This window comes from Gadus chalcogrammus, chromosome 4 (genome assembly GCF_026213295.1).
Source record: "Gadus chalcogrammus isolate NIFS_2021 chromosome 4, NIFS_Gcha_1.0, whole genome shotgun sequence".
In the NCBI taxonomy this organism is placed as follows: domain Eukaryota; kingdom Metazoa; phylum Chordata; class Actinopteri; order Gadiformes; family Gadidae; genus Gadus; species Gadus chalcogrammus.
In genome coordinates this window covers 4,573,841-4,596,340 of record NC_079415.1, presented here as the reverse complement: position 1 = coordinate 4,596,340, position 22,500 = coordinate 4,573,841, and the positions used below count along the sequence as shown (strand labels likewise).

The 22,500-nt window shown below is 48.6% G+C and overlaps 1 protein-coding gene across 1 annotated transcript in view; it reads left to right on the top strand.

Annotated features, from left to right (window-relative positions):
* Nucleotides 1-22,500, top strand: part of LOC130380437 (receptor-type tyrosine-protein phosphatase zeta-like) — a 53,101-nt gene that overhangs the window by 20,872 nt on the left and 9,729 nt on the right. Inside the window, exons 3-19 of the mRNA XM_056587631.1 lie at nt 2,149-2,328; nt 4,702-4,853; nt 5,513-5,608; nt 5,971-6,037; nt 6,462-6,619; nt 9,809-9,959; nt 12,365-12,552; nt 13,494-13,620; nt 14,024-14,073; nt 14,760-15,269; nt 16,018-16,195; nt 17,848-17,995; nt 18,715-18,806; nt 19,122-19,207; nt 20,582-20,602; nt 21,345-21,441; nt 21,871-21,953. Of these exons, the coding sequence (XP_056443606.1) occupies nt 2,149-2,328; nt 4,702-4,853; nt 5,513-5,608; nt 5,971-6,037; nt 6,462-6,619; nt 9,809-9,959; nt 12,365-12,552; nt 13,494-13,620; nt 14,024-14,073; nt 14,760-15,269; nt 16,018-16,195; nt 17,848-17,995; nt 18,715-18,806; nt 19,122-19,207; nt 20,582-20,602; nt 21,345-21,441; nt 21,871-21,953 (2,384 nt within the window). The remainder of the gene's footprint in view (nt 1-2,148; nt 2,329-4,701; nt 4,854-5,512; nt 5,609-5,970; nt 6,038-6,461; nt 6,620-9,808; nt 9,960-12,364; nt 12,553-13,493; nt 13,621-14,023; nt 14,074-14,759; nt 15,270-16,017; nt 16,196-17,847; nt 17,996-18,714; nt 18,807-19,121; nt 19,208-20,581; nt 20,603-21,344; nt 21,442-21,870; nt 21,954-22,500) is intronic.

The window sequence follows — 22,500 nt, the reverse complement described above, 5'->3', positions numbered from 1 at the left end:
AAGCTAAATTATTAATCGTTTCACTGCAAAAATAGATGCAAAGGCCCTTATACGGGTCACGTCTGTGAGTCATCCGGCCAGACATTTACACACACTCTGCAGTGGGACATGCTCTTGAGGATAGTGTGGCTTAAGCTAAAGTTTGAGTTTTTAATATTTCATACTTATTCGGCTATTTTGGTCAAGGGGGAGCAAAGCAAGCAGAGGGAAAAAAACAACAACGAATACTGCATGGTCTCGCTCAGGACCCAGCCGGCTGAGCAGACTGCAGCCTCCGCAGCGAGAGGGAAATGCTCATTTGGCCTTGGCAGTCGAGAGTGCGTGCGTTTGTGTCTGCATGTGTTTGTGTGTGCATGTGTTTGTGTGTGCAATGTGTGCTTCTGTGTTTCTGTGTGTGAATGTGTTTGGATGTGTGCTTGTGTTTGTGTGTGCATGTGTTGGTGTGTTTCTGTGTGTTCAAGTGTTTCTGTGTGTGCATATGTTTGTGTGTTTCTGTGTGTGCATGTGTGCATGTGTGTGCGTGTGTGTGCTTGTTTTTTCTGTGTGTGCATGTGTTTGTGTTTGAGGGTGCATGTGTGCATGTGTGTGCATGTTTGTCTTTGCTTGTGTTTGTGTGTGCGCATGTGTTTGTGTGTGTGTGCATGTGTTTGTCACGGTGCATGCGTTTCTGTGTGCACCCGCACATGTCTGCGGCGGAATATTGGATAATAGGGATCTAAAAATGAAAGGGTGAGTGTAGACAGTAAGGGAGGGATGGGGGGGTAGAGAGAACGAAGGTCGGTCTCAAGAGCTTTAGTACACAGACATTCTCTCCCCTCCTTCTTTCTTCATCTCATATTTCTCCTCCTTTCTTCTTGCTCTTTTTTTTCCTTCTGTTCTCTCTCCTCTCTCCTCCTCTCCTTTCTCCTTCTCATTATCCCCTCTCTCCTCCTATCCTCTCTCCTCCTCTCCTCTCTCCTCTAATCTCCTCCTCTCTCCTCTACTCTCCTCCTCTCTTCTCCTCTCGTCTCCTTTCTCCTCTCCTCCCCTTCCTCTCCTCTCCCCTCAACACACACCTGGTACACATTGATGTGTCCTTGTGTTATATGAACCACGCATGCACCGTTTATATCCTAAATAGAATGTGTTTCATGTTGACTACCGACCTGAAGAATATGAGCATCTGTGCAGTGCCCAACATGCCGCCTGCACACAATAAGTGGTGCATGCGGCTCAGCAGAGGACACCGCATGATAAGACTGTACAATTGTACGTTGATTTATGCACCTTTTAGTAATCCCAGATGGGGAACGTGGGAGTCAAGCACAGGACGGCGATATGAGGGATTACATTTTATGGAAAATAAGAACACGTGCATTAAACCAAATGAAATGCAAAACTCTACTATTACAATGGGAAAATCTATGATCCATCTATATGCATGCTTTAAGTGGTGGACGACAATTGTTTGCAGGAGGTAAGGTGCGCTCGTGGGTGACGACAGAAACACAGAAGACATTGCAGGGTGGAAGATTTGGAGCTGGGATTCAAAGTCTCTAACCGGCAGATGCTGCGGTCGTGGCCCGGCGCTCGATGGATTATAAATGGTCCCGCATAGCCTCTTGACACATCTGATGTGCAACGATGATTACCGTGTGAATTGGCGGCCAGCGTGGTCGTCAGGCACCAGGGCGGACCCCGTCACTCTTATTAATGCCTGGCTCTTTAGGGCGTTGTCACCGGGAGTGGGACGGCGATTATTCAGCGCAAACTTATACTCATGACGTGCAGGGTTATTAATGTTTGAAGGAGTCATTGTGTCCCTGGATCCCCCACTCTTCATCTCCTTTGGCTCCTCCCTTCTCGCACACACGCGCACGGACGCATGCACGCAAGCGCACACACACACACACACACACACCACAGCGACACAGTCACAGTGACGGATAAGCCCCCCCCCCCCTCCCTCTGGTTGTCACGACGATAACTCCATCCATCGACTTTGACCACGAGGGCTAAAGTTCAGGTTGTCGTGGCGACAACTCCATCCATCAACTTTGACCAACATGTGTGTGTTACTGTTTATGTGTGTTTTCGTGTGTGTGTGTGTGTGTGTGTGTGTTTGTGTGCGTGCGCGCTCATGCGTCTGCGTGTGTGTGTGCTCCTCAGGCACGCTCAACCAGGGCCGGTGGGGCCAGCGGTTCCCGTCCTGCCTCAGTGCCAGGCAGTCCCCGGTGGACATCGACGAGACCTTCACCCAGGTGCGGCGGCAGTACCAGGGCCTGCAGCTGGAGGGATGGAGGCACCCCACCAGCGACTCCACCACCGCTCACAACGACGGGAAGACCGGTATGGAGCTGTAGACGACGACGACGTCGAAGACAATGACAATAACGACAACGACAACGACAAGAATGACAACAAGAATGACAACAACAAGAACGACTCTCACAACAACAACAACTGCGAAAAGATAGACGATGAGACAACAACGACAAGAATGACTCAACAGCAAAGACAACAACAAAAAAAAACAACGACCAAAAAGAAAACAACAATAACGACAATAACGCCAACAACGTCGTTGTTGTCGTTATGAGAGTCGTTGTAGTTGATAAGAGATTCGTGTTGTGTGGTCCCATGCTTCAAAGTATTTGGGGTGAGCTAGACAAGGGGTTGGGGCTGTTTGACTCCCAGACAGAAGGCCCTGGGTTTGAAGCCCAGTGTGTGATCCTGTTGGCCTGCTTCAGAGAGAGGCTTGAGCCCTACTAGCTTATTAATGAAGAAGACGCTTAAGGGTTAAAAGCATCCATTAAAGAACAACAACAACAACAAAGAAAGGATTTTGGATAAAAGCATTCTAGATAATCCAATCATACATTATTCCTGCGTTCATTTTGTGCGCGTCGCTTGACCTCCTTAGGGAATGCAGCCCGCTTCATTATAGATAGATTATAGAAATCCTCTCCCATGAGTCCAGCCGCTCCCAGTCATGTAGCATTACCTCCCGGCGTAGCGTTGTGTAAAACGCTACGGTCCACCGTGCATGTCGTTATCCAGCAGGATCTTGTGTGCGTACGGTATACAGTGGCAGCCATTGTTTCTGCTGCATTATTCAGTGGTAGTTATCTCTACCAGTCCTCTCTTGTTAAAGGATCCTTTTCGTTTCACTTTATATCTGTAGCCATAAAGAAGTAATAATGACAACAATACATTTGATTTATGTAGCGCTTTTCTAAATACTCAAAGACGCTTCACAGAGGGAACACAAAATAGAAAATAAGAAGAAGAAATTTGTAAAAAGATAAAAAAAGAAGGATTGGGAGAGAAGTGAAGGAGGATATGTGGTTATGTTTTGTTAAAAAGGTGGGTTTTTGGGGGCTTTTTAAATGAAGGGAGTGGGTTAGCCTGTCCGATGTGGTCGGGGATGGGTTTCAAACTGAGCAGGCCCTGTCTCTCCATGTGATTGGAATAGAAAGGGACTAGAAAGTACACTTAACGCGTAGGTCAAGCTGAGGAGCGGTCACTCCCTCGCCAAACGTGTCTGACTCGTTCACAACACCGCCGTGACACGTAGGGAGACACCAGGCCATGCCCCCCTGCTGACAGGAAACAGCCTTTTCATCGGCGTCACCGAGGACTGGACCGGGGCTTTAACCTCTCCCACACATGAGGAGACACATCAATCAGAGAGAGGGGGGAGGGGGGGAGGGAGGGAGGGAGGCTAGAGGGGAGAGGCCGGGGTGTTCACGATGGACACGACAGTTGAGGAGGAGGAGAGGAGAGAGAGAGGTCAGAGACTGAGGGGGAGAGTGGGGGAGAGATTGGGGGAGGGTCAGAGGGCAAGAGAGAGTGAGAGATGGGAAGAGGTTGGAGAGAGTGTTGAAGAGAGCCTGACAAAGGGGAGAGTTGGGGAGGAAAACGAGGCGATTCCCTCCTGCCTCCCTCTCGATCTCTCTCTGTGTGCGATTCTCACAAGATAATTAGAGAGTGGTAGGTGGAAAACAGAAAGAGAGAGGTTCTTATAGATGCACCCGGCTCTTGGTTGGCTCCAGGGTATCCCCTAGATATTGGGGATCGAACTCTGTGCCTTCGCTCTGAGTTTTCCCGCCCAAGACTAGACTAGACTCTCCTTGCCAAGTAGAATCTCGGTGCGCTGCAGCTCAACAGTAAACACTCTGAGTTGTGTTGGCAGTGAGAGAGACAACACTGTCGACAATACACAATGGGAGGTCGAACAGAAGAGAGCAGTGTTTGTACTGGGAAGCTCCCCAACACTGGGAGACTGTGGTGCTGCAGGCAACTGTTGTTTTTAAAGCTGTATGATAAGTTGAAGCAGGGAAGAAGGCACGTGAGCGACCCTTCTTCTGTCTCTCAGCAACGCTCAACGCAGCTCTGCTTGAGTCTTGAGGTTTCTGGTCGTTTGGATGGCACTAGGAGGTGTTGGGGTTGAAAATGAAATCACGTCGAGGAATGAATCTTCAAGCGACTCACTAGGTTTTTTTTAAAAATGTTTATTGGACAAATCTTAAAATAATTCAAAATTGTAAACATTTTAAATTCTTCAAATGTTCCCTAAAGAAACGTTGAAACAGTTTCTTTTCACTACCAATATTTTCACCACGACCAATTTTTCACTATTAATGACAAAGACGTTGACGATGATGAGGAAGATGATGATGATGATGATGTTGGTGACCATGTTTGCGTGTGTTCTTCCAGTGACGCTGGGCGTGGACGGGGACTTCCACGTGAGTGGAGGGGGTCTGACGGGCCGGTTCCGTGTCGGTTCCATCTCCTTCCACTGGGGGCGCTGTAACGCCAGCTCGGAGGGCTCCGAACACAGCCTGAACGGAATGAAGTACCCCCTGGAGGTTAGTACGTCTGTCCGTCTGTCTGTCTGTCTGTCTGTCTGTCTGTCTGTCTGTCTGTCTGTCTGTCTGTCTGTCTGTCTGTCTGTCTGTCTCTCCGTCTGTCTGTCTCTCCGTCTGTCTGTCTCTCCGTCTGTCTGTCTCTCCGTCTGTCTGTCTCTCCGTCTGTCTGTCTCTCCGTCTCTCCGTCTGTCCGTCTGTCCGTCTGTCCGTCTGTCCGTCTGTCCGTCTGTCTGTCTGTCTGTCTGTCTCTCTCTGGCTTTCTTTCATTCTCTCTCGCTCTTTCTTGCTCTGTCTGTCTCTCTGTCTGTCTCTCTGTCTGCCTATCTGTCTGTCTCTGCTGTTTTAAAAGATTCCTTCCGAAGTACGAAAGTAAATGAAAATATCAAGCACTTTAATAACGTTTCAAATAAATGTTATTTGGTGCCTCTCTAGAGGTAAAGCAGTGGCTTTTATTAAGATATATATGACACCATATTATAGTTCCATTAGAAAAAAAATATTCCAGAGTGCGTTTTGTCGTAGTTATTGAGTCAGTATAAACGTGGAAAAAAGGTGTCAGCGATCCCACTTTGTGATCTTTGTGTGAACCAACACAGTCAGCCTCGGTGTGTGTGAACCAACACAGTCAGCCTCGGTGTGTGTGTGTCCTGGCTGTCTAGATGCAGATCTACTGCTACGACCCGGAGCAGTACGAGGGTCTGGACCACGCAGTGAGGGAGGGGGGGGGGGTGGCCGCCCTGGCCGTCCTCTTCGAGGTACGCCCGTATCATACAGAAACATCACACATCGATTATCGTCTACAATTCAATGGATTCCTTCTTTGTCCCTGTGGATGCAACACCATATAACACTGTTATTCATTAGCTTATCGATTAGCTTTCTTTTACCTTAGCTCATTTTATCTCAATGACACTGGTGGTTATGAGCCAACCTGAATCACTGGGTTCCATCCCATCATATCATTTCCAAACTGATTTAGGTCACTAGCGTCGAGCTCAATTATTTATCACCAGTCTATGTGGCGGTGTCATGTCAAAATAAAAGCCCCCTCTCCAGTAGGACTGCAGTGGTAGTCGCAGTCGGAACCTGTTGAGATCCATTTCTCTGTCATCTACAGACCACCCTGGAAGACAACGAGAGCCTTCGTCCAGTCATAGACGCCGTCAACGCCGTCAGCCGGTTTGGTGAGTTCAAGAGGAATCAGCGACATATAAACTTGTATAATTTTTTTTATGATTTAATCTGAAAGACCCTTAATGATCATGTCAATGAGGTTAACCATTTTTAATGAGCAATTTAGAGTTAATTGAGTTCATTCATCAATTCATCCATAAAATTAGTAAAATATTAATGAATCGATGAAATGTTGGAGGAAATAGAAAACGGCAGACAAATATTGAAAATGTTATGCTTTTCTGTTGAGCAACTAAATAAATAAATAAAGAATACATCTAAAATGCCTTAAAGGTCAAAGCGACTCACAAGAATTTTAATAATTAGAGAGAGAAAGACAAAGAGAACAGGCAGTTTAATAGAAAGTCTCAATTCATCTAAGCCCAGCCTGCAGATAGAGTAACTCCTTCTCCCCTTTTCCTCTGTGTGGTTCAGGTAAGAGGGCTACAGTGGACCCCTTCACCCTGAGAGACCTTCTCCCCACCAACACGGACAAGTACTACATCTACAACGGCTCGCTCACCTGGCCGCCCTGCTCGGAGACCGTGGAGTGGATTGTGTTCAAACACCCCGCCTCCATCTCTGAGACGCAGGTCTGTTCATCCGACGCCCACTGAGATAGAGGGAGGGAAAGAGCCACCCCATGCTATTTCCCATCCCCCTGGAAGCCATTTTTATGGGCGGGAAATCCAATTTGGCTCATGGTCGTTCATTTGGCGCGTTTAGAGCCGGCTTCTGGGGAGAACTCAGAACAGAATATAAATTATGAATATTAAAAACCTGCCCAAAGGCTGTTAGCACTACGTACTCAATCGCTTGTTTTGTTCGTGTTGTTAGCGCACGGTCGATTAAAGGAATCACAACATTATTCTGTGTGAAGTTCAACTGGAACGATGCTAATTCTCGCTAGCATCCTTGCATTATAGGTATCAGCCCTTACATTATCATGGTGGTCTATGATTGAGGACCCATCCTTACATTATCATGGTGGTCTATGAGGACACATCCTTACATTATCATGGTGGTCTATGATTGAGGACACATCCTTACATTATCATGGTAGTTTATGAGGACAAATCCTTACATTACCATGGTGGTCTATGATTGAGGACACATCCTTACATTATCATGGTGGTCTATGAGGACACATCCTTAAAATATCATGGTGGTCTATGAGGACACATCCTTACATTATCATGGTGGTCTATCAGGACACATCCTTACTTTATCATGGTGGTCTTTGAGGACACATCATTATCATGGTGGTGTATGAGGGCACACCCTTACATTATCGTGGTGGTCTGTGAGGACTATTCTTACATTATCATGGTGGTCTATGAGGACACATCATTATCATGGTGGTCTATGAGGACACATCCTTACATTATCATGGTGGTCTTTGAGGACACATCATTATCATGGTGGTGTATGAGGACACACCCTTACATTATCGCGGTGTTGTATATGCAGACATGGTCTTGTGTTATAGTAGAGGTCTATGGAGAAGGGCCTTCATTACCGTGGTGGTATATGGAGAGAAGGCTGACGTTATAATGAGTTATTTTATTCGTAAGCTATTTCAGGTTGAAATACCAGCTTCAAAAGAGTAGTAAACATTGATCCCCTGGGGTTATTCAACACATGCTGCAGACACGTGCACACACACACACACACAAGTACACATGCACGTGTTGGCACACACATACACGCGCATATGCACTCACACACATAAACACTGACACAGTAGTCAGCATTGATCCCTGGGGTTTATCGAACATACTCCGCACACACACAGACACGCACATGCACAATCAAACACATACCCACACACACACAAACATGCACGTCCACAAACACATGCACGTCCACAAACACACGGTACTAAGCATTGATCCCTGGGGTTTATCGAACATATGCTGCACACACATGCCCACTCTCACACACACACACACACACACACACACACACACCACGCACGCGCCTACGCACTTAAATACACGCACACACACAGTAGTAAGCATTGATCCCTGGAGTTTATCGAACACATGCTTCACACACACACACACACACACACACACACACACACACACACACACACACACACACACACACACACACACACACACACACACACACACACACACACTTAATCAAGGATTTTAATTACGATATGTTGTCTGTGGACTGTTGTCTCTTGAGAAGTTACATTCAGTGAGCCAGAGGGTCTGTAAATAATGTATTATAATGAGGAATGCATGAGGCCAAGTGTGTGTGTGTGTGTTTGTGTGTGTGTGTATGTGTTTGTGTGTCCGCGTGTGCGAAACCGTTCATGACAGTATCAGGGCAAGTGTGGGTCCGCTGTCAATCTGCTGTCTTTGATTGCCAACGTATATTTGGCAATATTCTCTCTCTCTCTCTCTCTCTCTCTCTCTCTCTCTCTCTCTCTCTCTCTCTCTCCCTCTCTCTCTCCCTCTCTCCCTCTCTCTCTCTCTCTCTCTCTCTCCCTCTCTCCCTCTCTCCCTCTCTCCCTCTCTCCTCCCTCCTCCATCTCCTTTGCACCTCTAAATTGTAATTTGCTCTCTGCTGTATAAATCTCTGAGTATGGCTGCACCATACTGTGCGTGTGAGTTTGTCAGTGTGTGTGTGTTCGTGTTCCATTTCACATTCTCTGTCTACAGCAGAGGAACCATTTGCCCCTCAGTCTATTCTTTATCCTAATGTGCATTTATTTGCAGCTTTCTGCCTCTGTCCCTCCTCTCTTCCGTTTGCTGTGAGATCATTTATTTAACCCGAGGCTTTTATCAAAACCTCTAAGTGAAAGTTTTATCGTGTTCTGTCTCGTATTCTGCTCTTTGTGTGCATGTATCCTCCCAGTCTCCTTGGCTGTCTGTCCTTCTGATTGTCAGACAGACAGACTCACCATGTCCTGCTTTGGGGCCATTTTCTCTCCAGCTCTTTGTCTATCTTTCTTGCATTACTTTAATCATCATAATTTAATCTCGCTCTCGCTGTCTGTCGCTCTCTCCAATCTCATTGTCTCGCTATCAGTTAATGCGATCTCTCTCTCTCTGTCTCTCTGTCTCTCTGTCTCTCTGTCTCTCTCTCTCTCTCTCTCTCTCTCTCTCTCTCTCTCTCTCTCTCTCTCTCTCTCTCTCTCTCTCTCTCTCTCTCTCTCTCTCTCTCTCTCTCTCTCTCTCTCTCTCTCTCTCTCTTGCGCTTTTGCTCTTGCTCTCTCTCTCTCATCAATTCTTATTGACTCTCTATAATTTGATTTGATCTCTCTCTCTCTTTCTCTGTCACTCTATTAGTTGGGGAGATCTCTCTCTCTCTCTCTCTCTCTCTCTCTCTCTCTCTCTCTCTCTCTCTCTCTCTCTCTCTCTCTCTCTCTCTCTCTCTCTCTCTCTCTCTCTCTTTCTTTCTTTCTTTCTTTTTATCAGTTGGTGATTGACACACAGATCATTGTCACTGCCTCTCTGGTCTAATTTTCCCTTCCCTGAATCGTAATTTCACTTTCCCGTTTGTCTCCTCTCTCTCCCTCTCTACCATGGTCTCTCTCCCTCTCTACCATGGTCTCTCTCCCTCTAAACCATGGTCTCTCTCCCTCTAAACCATGGTCTCTCTCCCTCTAAACCATGGTCTCTCTCCCTCTCTACCATGGTCTCTCTCCCTCTAAACCATGGTCTCTCTCCTTCTAAACCATGGTCTCTCTCCTTCTAAACCATGGTCTCTCTCTCTCTGTACCATGGTCTCTCTCTCACCCTGCGCCGTGTTCCCTCCCCCAGCTGGAGGTGTTCTGCGAGGTGATGACCATGGAGCAGGCGGGCTACGTCATGCTGACCGACTACCTCCAGAACAACTTCCGGGTGCAGCAGCAGCAGTTCATGGGCCAGGTGTTCTCGTCCTACACCGGGGTGGAGGAGGTCCAGACGCCCAGTAGGTCCTACTCAGTCTCCTCCACACACCTTACTTTAGGTCCCCTTTCTCCTCCTCCTCCTCTTCCTCCTCATCAAACCTCACCTTAGGTCCTTCTCCAGATCACATGACGTTGTCGTTACATGATAGGGTGCGGTTACAGTGTAACCACACGGGTAAGAGCTGTGTTGTAGGTAACATAACGATCAGTGACACCATGTGCTTAACGTGGAGTAATGTTATGGAGCAACGTGTTCCTGCACAGTGGGGTTGGGGTCAGGGGTTATGGTAAGTATTGGATGCTAAGTTGGCGTTGATGCTAAACTAGAGTGTCTATGGTAAAAATAGGTCCATAATTGATCAGGGGTTATGGTTGAGAGGTAAAAAGAGGTGGATACTCGATTAGGGGTTATGGTTAAGATGTAAAAAGAGGTGGATACTCGATTAGGGGTTATGGTTATGATGTAAAAAGAGGTGGATACTCGATTAGGGGTTATGGTTATGATGTAAAAAGAGGTGGATACTCGATTAGGGGTTATGGTTAAAATGTAAAAAGAGGTGGATACTTGGAGGATTAGGTCAAAAAGACAGATTAGGGTTATTTCCTATGACATGCTGTTACCTGCTTTTTACATGTGTACTTACTCTGTAACAAGGACACTTTAATGTAAAGTGTTACCTTACCTTTCATATTACGTTATTCAAAGTAGCATAGTACTCAAAGTAGTATAGTAAAGTATACTGCATAGACATCATTCATTAGTGTGTTAGTCTGTCTGCCTGTCTGCCTGTCTGTCTGTCTGTCTGTCTGTCTGTCTGTCTGTCTGTCTGTCTGTCTGTCTGTCTGTCTGTCTGTCTGTCTGTCTGTCTGTCTGTCTGTCTGTCTGTCTGTCTGTCTGTCTGTCTGTCTGTCTGTCTGTCTATGTGTCTAATTTCCTCAGGATTGTCCATTGCATTATGCTTGAATGCCGACACAAGCGTTTTATTAAATAAAAACCAAACAGCCTTTTCAGACCCAATCCATCTTTACTAGAGCGTATGTTGTCATTCCAGGAAAGGTCTACCAATCGTTAAATTGCTTTCCCTCACACTACACAGACCTTCCTAAATCCCTGCACTGTTTCCCGGGAATAAGCTGCTAAATTAATTTCCATAACCCCCCCCCCCCCTACCCCTCCCCCTCCCCCGCTTTTATCATGACACACTTTTCATTTTTCTTTCATATACATATTTCTTCCCCCCCTTACCAACGTTATCCTTGCTGCTGGAAGGTCACTGAGCCCATGTGGATCTGAAGCCCTGATCTGGAATTCTCTCTGTTTTTTAAGCAGAGGAACCTCTGGAACTTTGTAGTTTGGGATTCTGCTCCGGGCATTCATACTTAATTTAGGATTTTTTAATTTATTTTTTATTAAAAAGTACAAGTCGTCAGAAATCCCCCCCAGAAGGGGCACTAATGAAGCCCTGAGTGGGCACGTGAAGAGTGGGCATGTGAAGAGTGGGCAAGTGAACGCATGCATTTTGCACGTGCTCGTCCACGATGTGCACATGATGTGCAAATGCAAAGACACAGTCAGGCACCTTGGTACTAATTCTAATGAAATGAAAGCCATCTGTGTGTGTGTGTGTGTGTGTGTGTGTGTGTGTGTGTGTGTGTGTGTGTGTGTGTGTGTGTGTGTGTGTGTGTGTGTGTGTGTGTGTGTGTGTGTGTGTGTGTGTGTCGCTCTCTCTGTCTCTCTCTCTGTCTCTCTTTCTAATACTACTTGTACCATGCATGTTAATGAAAAGGCTACCTTTCGTTTTTAGATTAGAAATAAACCAGAGTAAATGAAACACAGAGAGATTTTATCAATACAATTCACTCTCCATCCCTCTTTCTCTCTCTCTCCCTCTCGCTCTCGCTCTTGCTCTCTCTCTCTCTCTCCCTCCCTTCCTCCCTCCCTCCCTCCCTCGCTCTCTCTCTCACTCACTCACTCTCACTCTCACTCTCACTCTCTCTCTCGGTCTCTCCCTCTCTCTCTCTCTCTCTCTCTCTCTCTCTCTCTCTCCCTCTCTCCCCCCCTCCCTCCCTCTCTCTCTCTCTCTCCATCCCTCTTTCTCTCTCTCTCTCTCTCTCTCTCTCTCTCTCTCTCTCTCTCTCTCTCTCTCTCTCTCTCTCTCTCTCTCTCTCTCTCTCGGTGCCTCTCTCTCGGTCCCTCCCTCTCTCTCTCTCTCTCTCTCTCACTCTCACTCTCGGTGCCTCTCTCTCGGTCTCTCCCTCTCTCTCTCTCTCTCTCTCTCTCTCTCTCTCTCTCTCTCTCGCTCTCTCTCTCTCTCTCTCTCTCGGTCTCGCTCTCTCGCTCTCTCTCTCTCTCGCTCTCTCGCTCTCTCTCTCTCCCCGCTCTCTCCCATCTCTCCCCCTCTCTCTCCCCCCCCCCCCCCTCCAGTGTGTAGCTCAGAGCCGGTCAACGTGCAGGCGGACCCCCAGAACGACACCACCATCGTGGTGACGTGGGAGCGCCCCCGGGCGGTGTACGACACCACCATCGACTGGTACACCGTCAGCTATCAGAGCCTGCAGGGGGGCCCCGCCGCACCCCACCTCCAGTACCGCACCGACGGGGACCAGGACGTGGTACCCGCACCTTCCTGCCTCCTCCCAGACCCCGCCCCCTAATCGTTCTTCCTAATATGGTCAACACCTGTTGAGCTTCCTACGCCGGCCGGATAATGTGTTTGCATGGAGTGGAGCGTCGATGCTAAAATAGCGTTGATGCTGAATTAGCGTTGATGCGAAACTAGCGTTGATGCTAAACTAGTGTTGATGCTGAATTAGCGTTGATGCTAAACTAGCGCTGACGTTAAACAAGCGTGGATGCTAAACTGCCGTTGATGCTAAACTACGTAGAGTGTGTATGTTAAACTAGCGTTGCCGCTAAACTAGCGTTGACGCTACGCTGGGCGTAGCGCACCGCTCAGACTCCCCGTTCTGCGCTCAAAGTTACAACCGTTTCAACTTTGAACCCATTTTGACGCTGACCTCTCACAAGCACGTCCAATCAGATCACAGCGTTGTTTGACCTTCTAAAACCAGCGGGAACCTGAAACATAAACACATCTCTGAGTTGAAGGGCTAGGGTTATATATAAATCTATACCAACTATCCATAATCTGAGGCAAAATTACGAAATTCTAACTGTAAAGTTATAGTTCAACAAAAGGGAGTTCGCTTCTACTTTTACATTAACATTTAGATTTAGGGCATTTAGCAGACGCTTATATCCAAAGTGACTTACAATAAGTACATTTGTCATAAGAAGTGAAACAATATATCGCTGTCAGTACAATAAAGATGTTCATAGAGCCAAGTGCAAGTACTAACAATCGCTAGGCTAACCCATTCCCTGTGTACAGCAATGCTAGTAGCCACTGCAGATGTTACACAATTAAGTACTATGTAGATTAAGTGCGTACAATAAGTGCGTACATTAAGTGCCACTTTTACACTCGATCATGCGCCATTGACCGATCCTAACGTGTCCCGTGTGGTTCCTCTGTGTGTTTTGTCCCTCTCAGGCCGCCATCATCTCCAGCCTGCTGTCCAACAGCAGCTACGTGGTGCAGGTGGTGGCGGTCTGCACCAACCGGCTCACAGGACGGCCCAGCGACCAGATCATAGTGGACATGCCTCTGGAGGACCCCGGTACACAAACGCACGCACGCACGCACACGCATGCACCACACACACAAGGGCACCCACGCCCGCACACACACAGGTGCACGCCAGCACAGCTCACATACACACACATGCACCCCAGCACGCTTGCACAGACGCACACACACAGCACGGATGCACGCACGCACGCACGCACGCACGCACGCACGCACGCACGCACGCACGCACGCACGCACACACACAAACAAATGTATTGGTGAAAATGTAAAAGCATCTCTAAAGTCCTTGGTCATAGCAACCAACAAAATTATAGCACTATAAAATCAGTTCAAACCCACACACACAAACACACACACACGGTCATTAAATGATACGTTAAACGAGGATACAATTTGAATCACAGGAGTCTTCCTTCCTGTGTTTTCTCCAGTGATCGACTCTGGACCCGACAGCGGTTCGGAAGCAGACGACAACCTGCAGGTAGGACGACTGTTCCTGTCACCGAGCCGTCTGTTACTGAGCCGTCTCCCCCCCCCTGCATCCCCTGCATCCCCAGACGCGTTGCCCTTCAAACTGCACCGAGCAGTCGTCCCTCGTGCTCCATCCGATTAAAGGTCACTCGCTGATCGTCCAGCTCGGCCTTGTCATCCCGGCAATTAAATCGAGTCGATGGTGCCGATCGACTACGCAGGCGATCAGAACACATTTACCAAGCTGCCGCTGCAGAGGAGCGAGGCGGGCTGTGTGCGGTTGATGGTTCTCTGGCAGCCCGACCCCCGGGTTACGGAGGAGTGAATCACACACGAGATTTAATTCTCTCCTCGTCGCTCCTGTCCTATTTTCAGCTGCGCGGTGATGGGGTGTTTAGAATACGCTTGGGGGAGCCGGGATGCGTATGGTTCACGTGATGCGTATGTTTGGTATTTTGCATCGAGGTCATATTTCGGTGTCCTTGTTTGCTTGTTGTCTTGGTAACCGCCACCCACATTCTAGAGTTGTTTTTTCCGATACCGATATCAGTTTCAGTAATTCCTCCGATACTGCCTCACATGCAGCGTCGGATATCGGCGATGGCGCTCGCCAATGTGCGCCGATATGCGCCGATCTATGCGCCGATCCGCTACCGTCACATGACTGTCTAATTGCCCCGGGGGGTCTCCCTGCAGGTCCTGTCCCGGTCCAAGTGGCAGACTAAGGCGGCGGAGCAGCCGAACAACGTGGACCTGTCCCCGGAGGAGGCCGAGAGCCCGGGGGAGGAGGTTCCCCCGGAGCAGACGGTGGTCTACCAGAACCACCCCACGGACCAACAGGACCGGGACCGGGACGGGTCCCAGGACCGGGACCCGAGCCGGAACCTCCCCGTCCCGCTGAGCACCCCCTCGGACCCCGAGGTCCTGGCGGAGAGCGAGCCGGACCCTCCGAAAACCACGCGGACCAAACCGGAGCAGACGGGATCCAAGCAGCAGGATGTGGCCGGTTCGGACAGGGAGTGGACGGACGAGAACCCGAGGACCCCCGTGCAGCGGCCGTACACGAGGCCCGCCTCCTCCGGGAACGGTGCCATCTGGGTCGGCATGGTGACGGAGCAGCCCGGCTTCCTGTTTCCCGCCTCGAAGACCACCCCGCCGCCGGCCCGCCGGCGAATCACAGAAGAGGCTTCTCTCTCCATGGGGCCGGTACGCATCGCCATCTTGGATCTGTTTCACCCTGTGTGTGTGTGTGTGTGTGTGTGTGTGTGTGTGTGTGTGTGTGTGTGTGTGTGTGTGTGTGTGTGTGTGTGTGTGTGTGTGTGTGTGTGTGTGTGTGTGTGTGTGTGTGTGTGTGTGTGTGTATGTTGAATGTTTTGCGTCCGACGTAACTGGTAGAGCATGGCATTAACACTGCCGGAGCTGTAGGTATGAATCCCGTTGGGAGAACCAAGCTAGGATATCTGTGAAAGCATCCCCAACCTTGGCGGATATATAAAGCCCCCATCCCCTCCCTTATTTAGGACGGTTCCATGCTTCAAGAAACTTAATAGTGAGATTCTTACAGATTCACCCTTCTATGTAGAAGAAGGTAACACAATGGGGTTTGAGCCTATGACCCACTGATGAAGGCCCCTTGCATTTGCACATTATGAATGTTAGTAACTGGGTGTCCTTGGCAACCCTGTTGGTATCACTGTGAAGAATTGACAGCTTATCGCAAGAGATGTCGCCAAAGAGAACAAATCAAAAGTCCTAGATTGACAGTGAGAAGAAGAACCTTGGTGTGTGATTTCATCCAGGGTTCGAGTTTCCATTTCCTGCACTACCTTCGTTTTTGTATTCAGCTTTTGTTATGATGGTCAACAAACTACGAATCACCTTTTTATCCTTCATTCCCTGACTCATTGTGCGTTTGCTGTGTGTGTTTCCTGCGTCCCGTTCGTACAAACCGCAGGATGAGAGTGCGGCCGAACCGGCCATCAGGAATGACCTCCCGACCCCTGAGCCTGACCCCTACACCCCGCCCCTGGAGGACTTCCAGGTCACAGACGTCTACTACGAGGACACTGACGACGACCTGCTCGCCGAGACCACCAGCAGCCTGCCAGCTGTGGTCACTACCGGTCAGCCAGGTGACACATGATGACACCTTGTTACAAAAGATAGCATCGCTGCTAACTACACTGGTTACCTAGAAATAGGCCTACTGCTCATGGCTACCCAACTAAACTCCGGATAATTAGTTAGCTAACCGGTTACCCTAGCAATAGGCCTACTGCTCATGGCTACCCAACTAAACTCCGGATAATTAGTTAGCAAACCGGTTACCCTAGCAATAGACCTACTGCTCATGGCTACCTAGAAAAACCGCTATTGGCTACATAGCGATGCAGCACTGTTTTCATTTGGAGGGTTTTAAAATGAGGCAATGGTGAAGAGGATGTACAAAACGTAGACAAGCATCAGAGCCCCGTCCTTATCCTCACCAACAGTGGTTTCTCCTCTCACTCCATTAATCTTGAATGTACCTTCAGTTCTGTGGATTTGCTATCCACAGACTTTTGCAGCATTTTGCAAAAAAATAATATACTCTGGATAGGCAATTTCACCTCCTCGCTTCCACGTTCATGTACAACAAAGTGTTGGCTTCTCAGAACTCCTGTGTTTCCCAGAACACCCTCCAGCCCGATTGAGATGAGATACAAAGTCACGTTTCGAGGAAACAGGGGTTTGGAAGATCTCCTCCAAAGATGAATAAATGACCCAATGGCCCGGTCGTTTTACATGGAGCCTCCGCTCATGTCCAATCAGATCGCGGCCATTAGGGGTCACATGATCCAGTCATGGATGGTAATTGGTTGATTGGTTGATGTCCCCACCCAAGGCCAGCTGTCTGTGTGGGTGAACCAGAGTCAGCGCTCGGGGCTTTGGGTCGTGTTATGTAATCGCTGAGCTCTCTCCATCAGTGGGGAGGGAATGGTGACGATGATGATGATGATGATGAATGATGATGGGTGTGGTGTCTGGTTAATGTGATGCTGAGGTGGTGCTTATGGCGTTGTTGAGTGACGTGAGTAATGGTCACAGTCTTTGATTTAGTGGACATTGATTGGCCGAGGAGTGACGGATGGATTTGGTTAGTGGACCGTGATTGGCTGATAAGACGTTCATGCTGATGGATGGATGTGTTTGATTGGTCTCTTCACCGCAGTGTGTTATCTTGCTGCAGTGTGATGGCGCCCCCTGTTGGTGGTGTTTATGTGTTCACCTCACCCGCCACACATTCTGCTCTCTGGAGACCAAGTCAACCGAGCTTCAGTCGGACATCCACCGATTATTAATCCTCCTCTCTCTGTCTTTCTCTGTGTCTCTCTCTCTCTCTCTCTCTCTCTCTCTCTCTCTCTCTCTCTCTCTCTCTCTCTCTCTCTCTCTCTCTCTCTCTCTCTCTCTCTCTCTCTCTCTGCCTCTCTCTCTCTCTGCCTCTCTCTCTCTCTGCCTCTCTCTCTCTCTGCCTCTCTCTCTCTCTCTCTCTCTCTCTCTCTCTCTGCCTCTCTCTCTCTCTCTCTCTCTCTCTCTCTCTCTCTGCCTCTCTCTCTGCCTCTCTCTCTCTCTCTCTCTCTCTCTCTCTCTCTCTCTGCCTCTCTCTCTCTCTCTCTCTCTCTCTCTCTCTCTCTCTCTCTCTCCCTCTCTCTCTCCCCCCCCTCTCTCTCTCTCTCCCTCTCTCTCTCTCCCTCTCCCCCCCCCCCCCCTCTCTCTCTCTCTCTCTCTCTCTCTCTCTCTCCAGAGGCCAGCAGTAACAGCAGCCATGAGTCCCGGGTGGGGGGGGTCCGGGTGCTGGAGCGGGAGCGGCGGACGGTCGTCCCCCTGGCGGTGGTCTCCTCCCTCACCATCCTCTGTCTGCTGGTGCTGGTGGGCATCCTCATCTACTGGAGGTAACACACACACACAGCAGACGCAAACACACACACACAGAGCAGACGCACACACACAGAGCAGACACACACACACAGAGCAGACGCACACACAAACTCATAGAGCAGACGCGCACACACACACATGCAGACGCATACACATGCATGTGCACACAAACAAACACACACACGCAGACACACACACATGCAGACACACACACATGCAGATGCACACGCATGCACACCACACACTTGTAGATGCACACACACACACACATGCACACACACACACACACACACACACACACACACACACACACACACACACATGCAGATGCACACACACACACACACACACACACACACACACACACACACACACATGCAGATGCACACACACACACACACACACTTGTAGATGCACACACAGTCACACACACATGCAGATGCACGCAGACACCCTCACGCACACACGCAGGCGCACACATACCCACACAAAGATGCACACATGTAGATACAGACTCACACAGACATACACAGACATACACACACACACACACACACACACACACACACACACACATGGAGTTGCACAGACACACAGTTGTCATATGAAGCGATGCTGAACATATGTGTGTCTGGTGAATCTGTGGGGCCTCTCAGTGATGATCGTTAAAGTATAACTGTGTCATGGGTCTGATGACGTGTCTTCCCTCATCTCTTCTTCTCTCCTCACACAGGAACTGCTTTCAGACGGCCAACTTCTACTCAGAGGACAACATGCTGCCTAAAGCCACGTCCGTCCCATCCACACCTGTGATCCTGGCTACAGGTGACACAGACAGACAGACGGACAGACGGACAGAACCACAGACAGACAGAACCACAATCAGACGGTCAGACAGAACCACAACCAGAAAGACAGACAGACAGACAGACAGACAGACAGAAACACAATCAGACAGACAGACAGAACCGCAATCAGACAAACAGAAAGAAAGAACAACATACAGACACACACACACGCGCGCACGCACGCACGCGCGCGCACACACACACTTTGTCAACCACAATTCAAAGTGTTTTTTAACCAACGTTTTTCTGAACTGCTTGTGACTCTCCTGTCCCCGCCTCCTTCCCGCGTCAGACGGCCACGAGCCAATGACGGTGAAGCAGTTTGTGAAGCACGTGCTGGAGCTCCACGCCTCCAACACCTTCCCCCAGGAGTTTGAGGTACGCGCCAATCTGGATAGAATGTAGAATGTAGAACCAATCTAGATCTGTGTTTTCTACGTTGATTCTACTTCATTAACCTGAACGTAGACGTAGTTAATGTAGAAGCAACCTCGCTCTGTTCTACGTTGATTCTACTTCATTAACCTGAACGTAGACGTAGTTAATGTAGAAGCAACCTCGCTCTGTTCTGCGTTGATTCTACTTCATTAACCTGAACGTAGATGTAGTTAATGTAGATGTAGTTAATGTAGAAGCAACCTCGCTCTGTTCCACGCTGATTCGACCTCATCAACGTGAATGTTGACGTAGTTAATGTAGAAGAGATATCGGTCTGTGTCTTTCTTGGCTTTCTGTTTTCATTGGTGTTATTTTTTTGTGGTTGTTAGTTTGAGGCATTATTAATTAATTTCTGTATGTATTCATGTTATATGAAAAAAAAGAAGAAGATTTGAGTCAGCTCACTTAGTTTAAAACCTATGGCAATGGGCTGGGCGGCTCATGAGTCATTGACATTGCAATGCAGGGACAACTCATTCGAGCACTGATTAAAACAAGTTGTTATTTTTGGTTTGTGTTTAATAAGTGTCCTTGAGACTACTTTAGGCACCTTGTGTAACTGAATGTAAAGCAACATGGGTATGTATAGTCGGCAATAGGTTCCAATAAAGTATATAAATAAATGGCCGAGGCAAATAAATAAATTAATTTAGGTTTACAACCCTTATATGGAACAAAATAACACCAATTATTTGTGACCCCATGGGGACCGTATCACTCTCAAGGTTGAGCTCTCACAGCTGAAACTTCCTCGAGTGAAACTTCAGAATAAAAGTTTCTTTCTATAATTCAGCGTATTGATCAGAACTTTACCCCCTTGACCAAACTGCAATATTGGGGGTAAGACGAGGAACTGAATATCAATAGCCCAGAGACGAAGAAGAGTGCTTGTTTAATGTTTAGTGTACAACCCTGGCTTAGTCGTAGCATCAGTAGTGTGTACTAGTTGTCACAATGTGTATCTATACCCATCCACGTACCTGCACTGACCCCTCTGTCTGTCTGTCTGTCTGTCTGTCTGTCTGTCTGTCTGTCTGTCTGTCTGTCTGTCTGTCTGTCTGTCTGTCTGTCTGTCTGTCTGTCTGTCTGTCTGTCTGTCTGTTCTGTCTGTCTGTTCTGTCTGTCTGTCTGTCTGTGTGTCCTGTCTGTCTGCCCAAATTCATGTCTGTCTCTCCATCTGTCTTACATTTCCTCCCCCCCCCTGTTCACTTCCCTTACCATCCCTGACCCCTTGACCCCTGACCCCACCACCACCACCACCACCACCACCGTCACCACTGTGCCCTTCTGCATCCTCCTGTCGTCTTCCATTAGATTGTCACCCAGGCCTACGAGGTAAGCCCCGCCCCCCTCCCCCCCCTCCCCCCCCTCCCCCCTTGCCCTCCCCCCTCCCCCCCTCCCCCCCCTCCCCCCTTGCCCTCCCCCCTCCCCCCCACTACACATGTAGTCTCTGTGTTTCTTTGTCCTATTTTAGTTACTGTGCTAGAAAGAAATCACGATATCATTAATCTGAATTTTGGAAGTTTGACGTCACGAATCTGCGATGACACAGCCTCAGGAACTGGAACTAAATAATAATGCCTAGATTTAGGGATTCAGGGGTTCAAATTCAAACATTATTTTTGTACATCATTTAAAGAACTTATTAGCCCGGATATATTCTTCCACAAGGTAGCTTGCATGCGATGCGTAATAAAAAAACATAATGAAATCATCTGTTGTTAAAGTACACCCATCCCTACCACAGTGATGAGCCGCATGGTGGCGCCACAGTAGCGTCAATCACAGCATTTTTTTTCCATATTCTGTGAAATACTCTTTAAATCCTCCCAACAGTCAAAGACCCAAATGCTCTGACAAAAAAAAAGTATAGAATCAAGTGTCTGTGGCTGTCTGATTGCCTTCCCTAGCTTTAAGTCTTTTGGATTGGTTTTATGCTGGTTTCACCTTGAATTGTGTGTGTGTGCAAAGAACTTGGTTTCATTTTTGTGTGTGTGTGTGTGTGTGTGTGTGTGTGTGTGTGTGTGTGTGTGTGTGTGTGTGCGCGTGCGTGTGCGCGTGCGTGTGTGTGTTGCAGGAGGTGCAGGCGTGCACAGTGGAGATGGGCATTAGCACTGAGAGCTCCAACCATCCAGACAACCGCAGCAAGAACCGTTACATCAACATACTGGCCTGTAAGAGCAGCTTAACATGAATCAATGTGTCAAAACCACCACTACAGTACAGTAGTCCGCTACATCAACATACTGGCCTGTAAGAGCAGCTTAACATTAATCAATGTGTCAAAACCACAACTACAGTACAGTAGTCCACTACATGAACATACTGGCCTGTAAGAGCAGAGTTTAAAATGCATGGCCTATAAGAGCTCTTTTACAGTAAAGTATAGCCTGTAGCAACAATATGTATCACTACTTATAATCCCCAATACTAATACTGATGTGATCCAGGTGTTAGTCAAACTATTTTCGGCCCATATAACTCGTTGAGTTATGTTTTCAATTAGAAATCGAAAAGTTAATTGAGATCTGTGTCATCACATCCTGTCTAAACCATGACATCACCGCCTGTCCAACCCACGACATCACCCCCTTGTTGTGCAGACGACCACAGCCGAGTGAAGCTGTGCAGCGGTCAGGACCGAGACGGCCGGGCCGGGGATTACATCAACGCCAACTTTATCGACGTGAGTCACTGTTACAATGGGGGGGGGGGAGGGGAGGAGAGGAGAGGAGAGGAGAGGAGGGAGAGGAGGGAGAGAGAAAGGGTAGGGGAGGAGAGGGAGAGGAGAAGAAGAGGGGAGAGGTGAGGGGAGGTGAAGGAGAGGGGAGAGGTGAGGGGAAGGAAGGGGACAGGAGAGGAGAGGAGCTGAGGAGAGGGGAGGGGAGGAGAGGAGAGGGGGGAGAGAAAGGGTAGGGGAGGAGAGGGGGAGGAGAAGAAGAGGGGAGAGGTGAGGGGAGGTGAAGGAGAGGAGAGGGGAGGGGAGTGGAGAGAAGAGAGGGGAGAGGAGGGGATAGGAGAGGAGAGGAGGAGGAAAGACAGAAGGAGATGTGGGGTGAGGTGAAAGGATGGGAGTGGAAATGAGAGGTGAGAGGAGAGGAAAGGAGCAGAGATAGGAGAGGGGAGTTGGGTTGAAATGTGATGCGATGATGAGAAGGTAGGATGAGCGGTGAGGGGAGGGGAGCTGAGAGGAGGAGAGGGGGGTAAGATAAGATAAGGGAACAGGGTGTTTT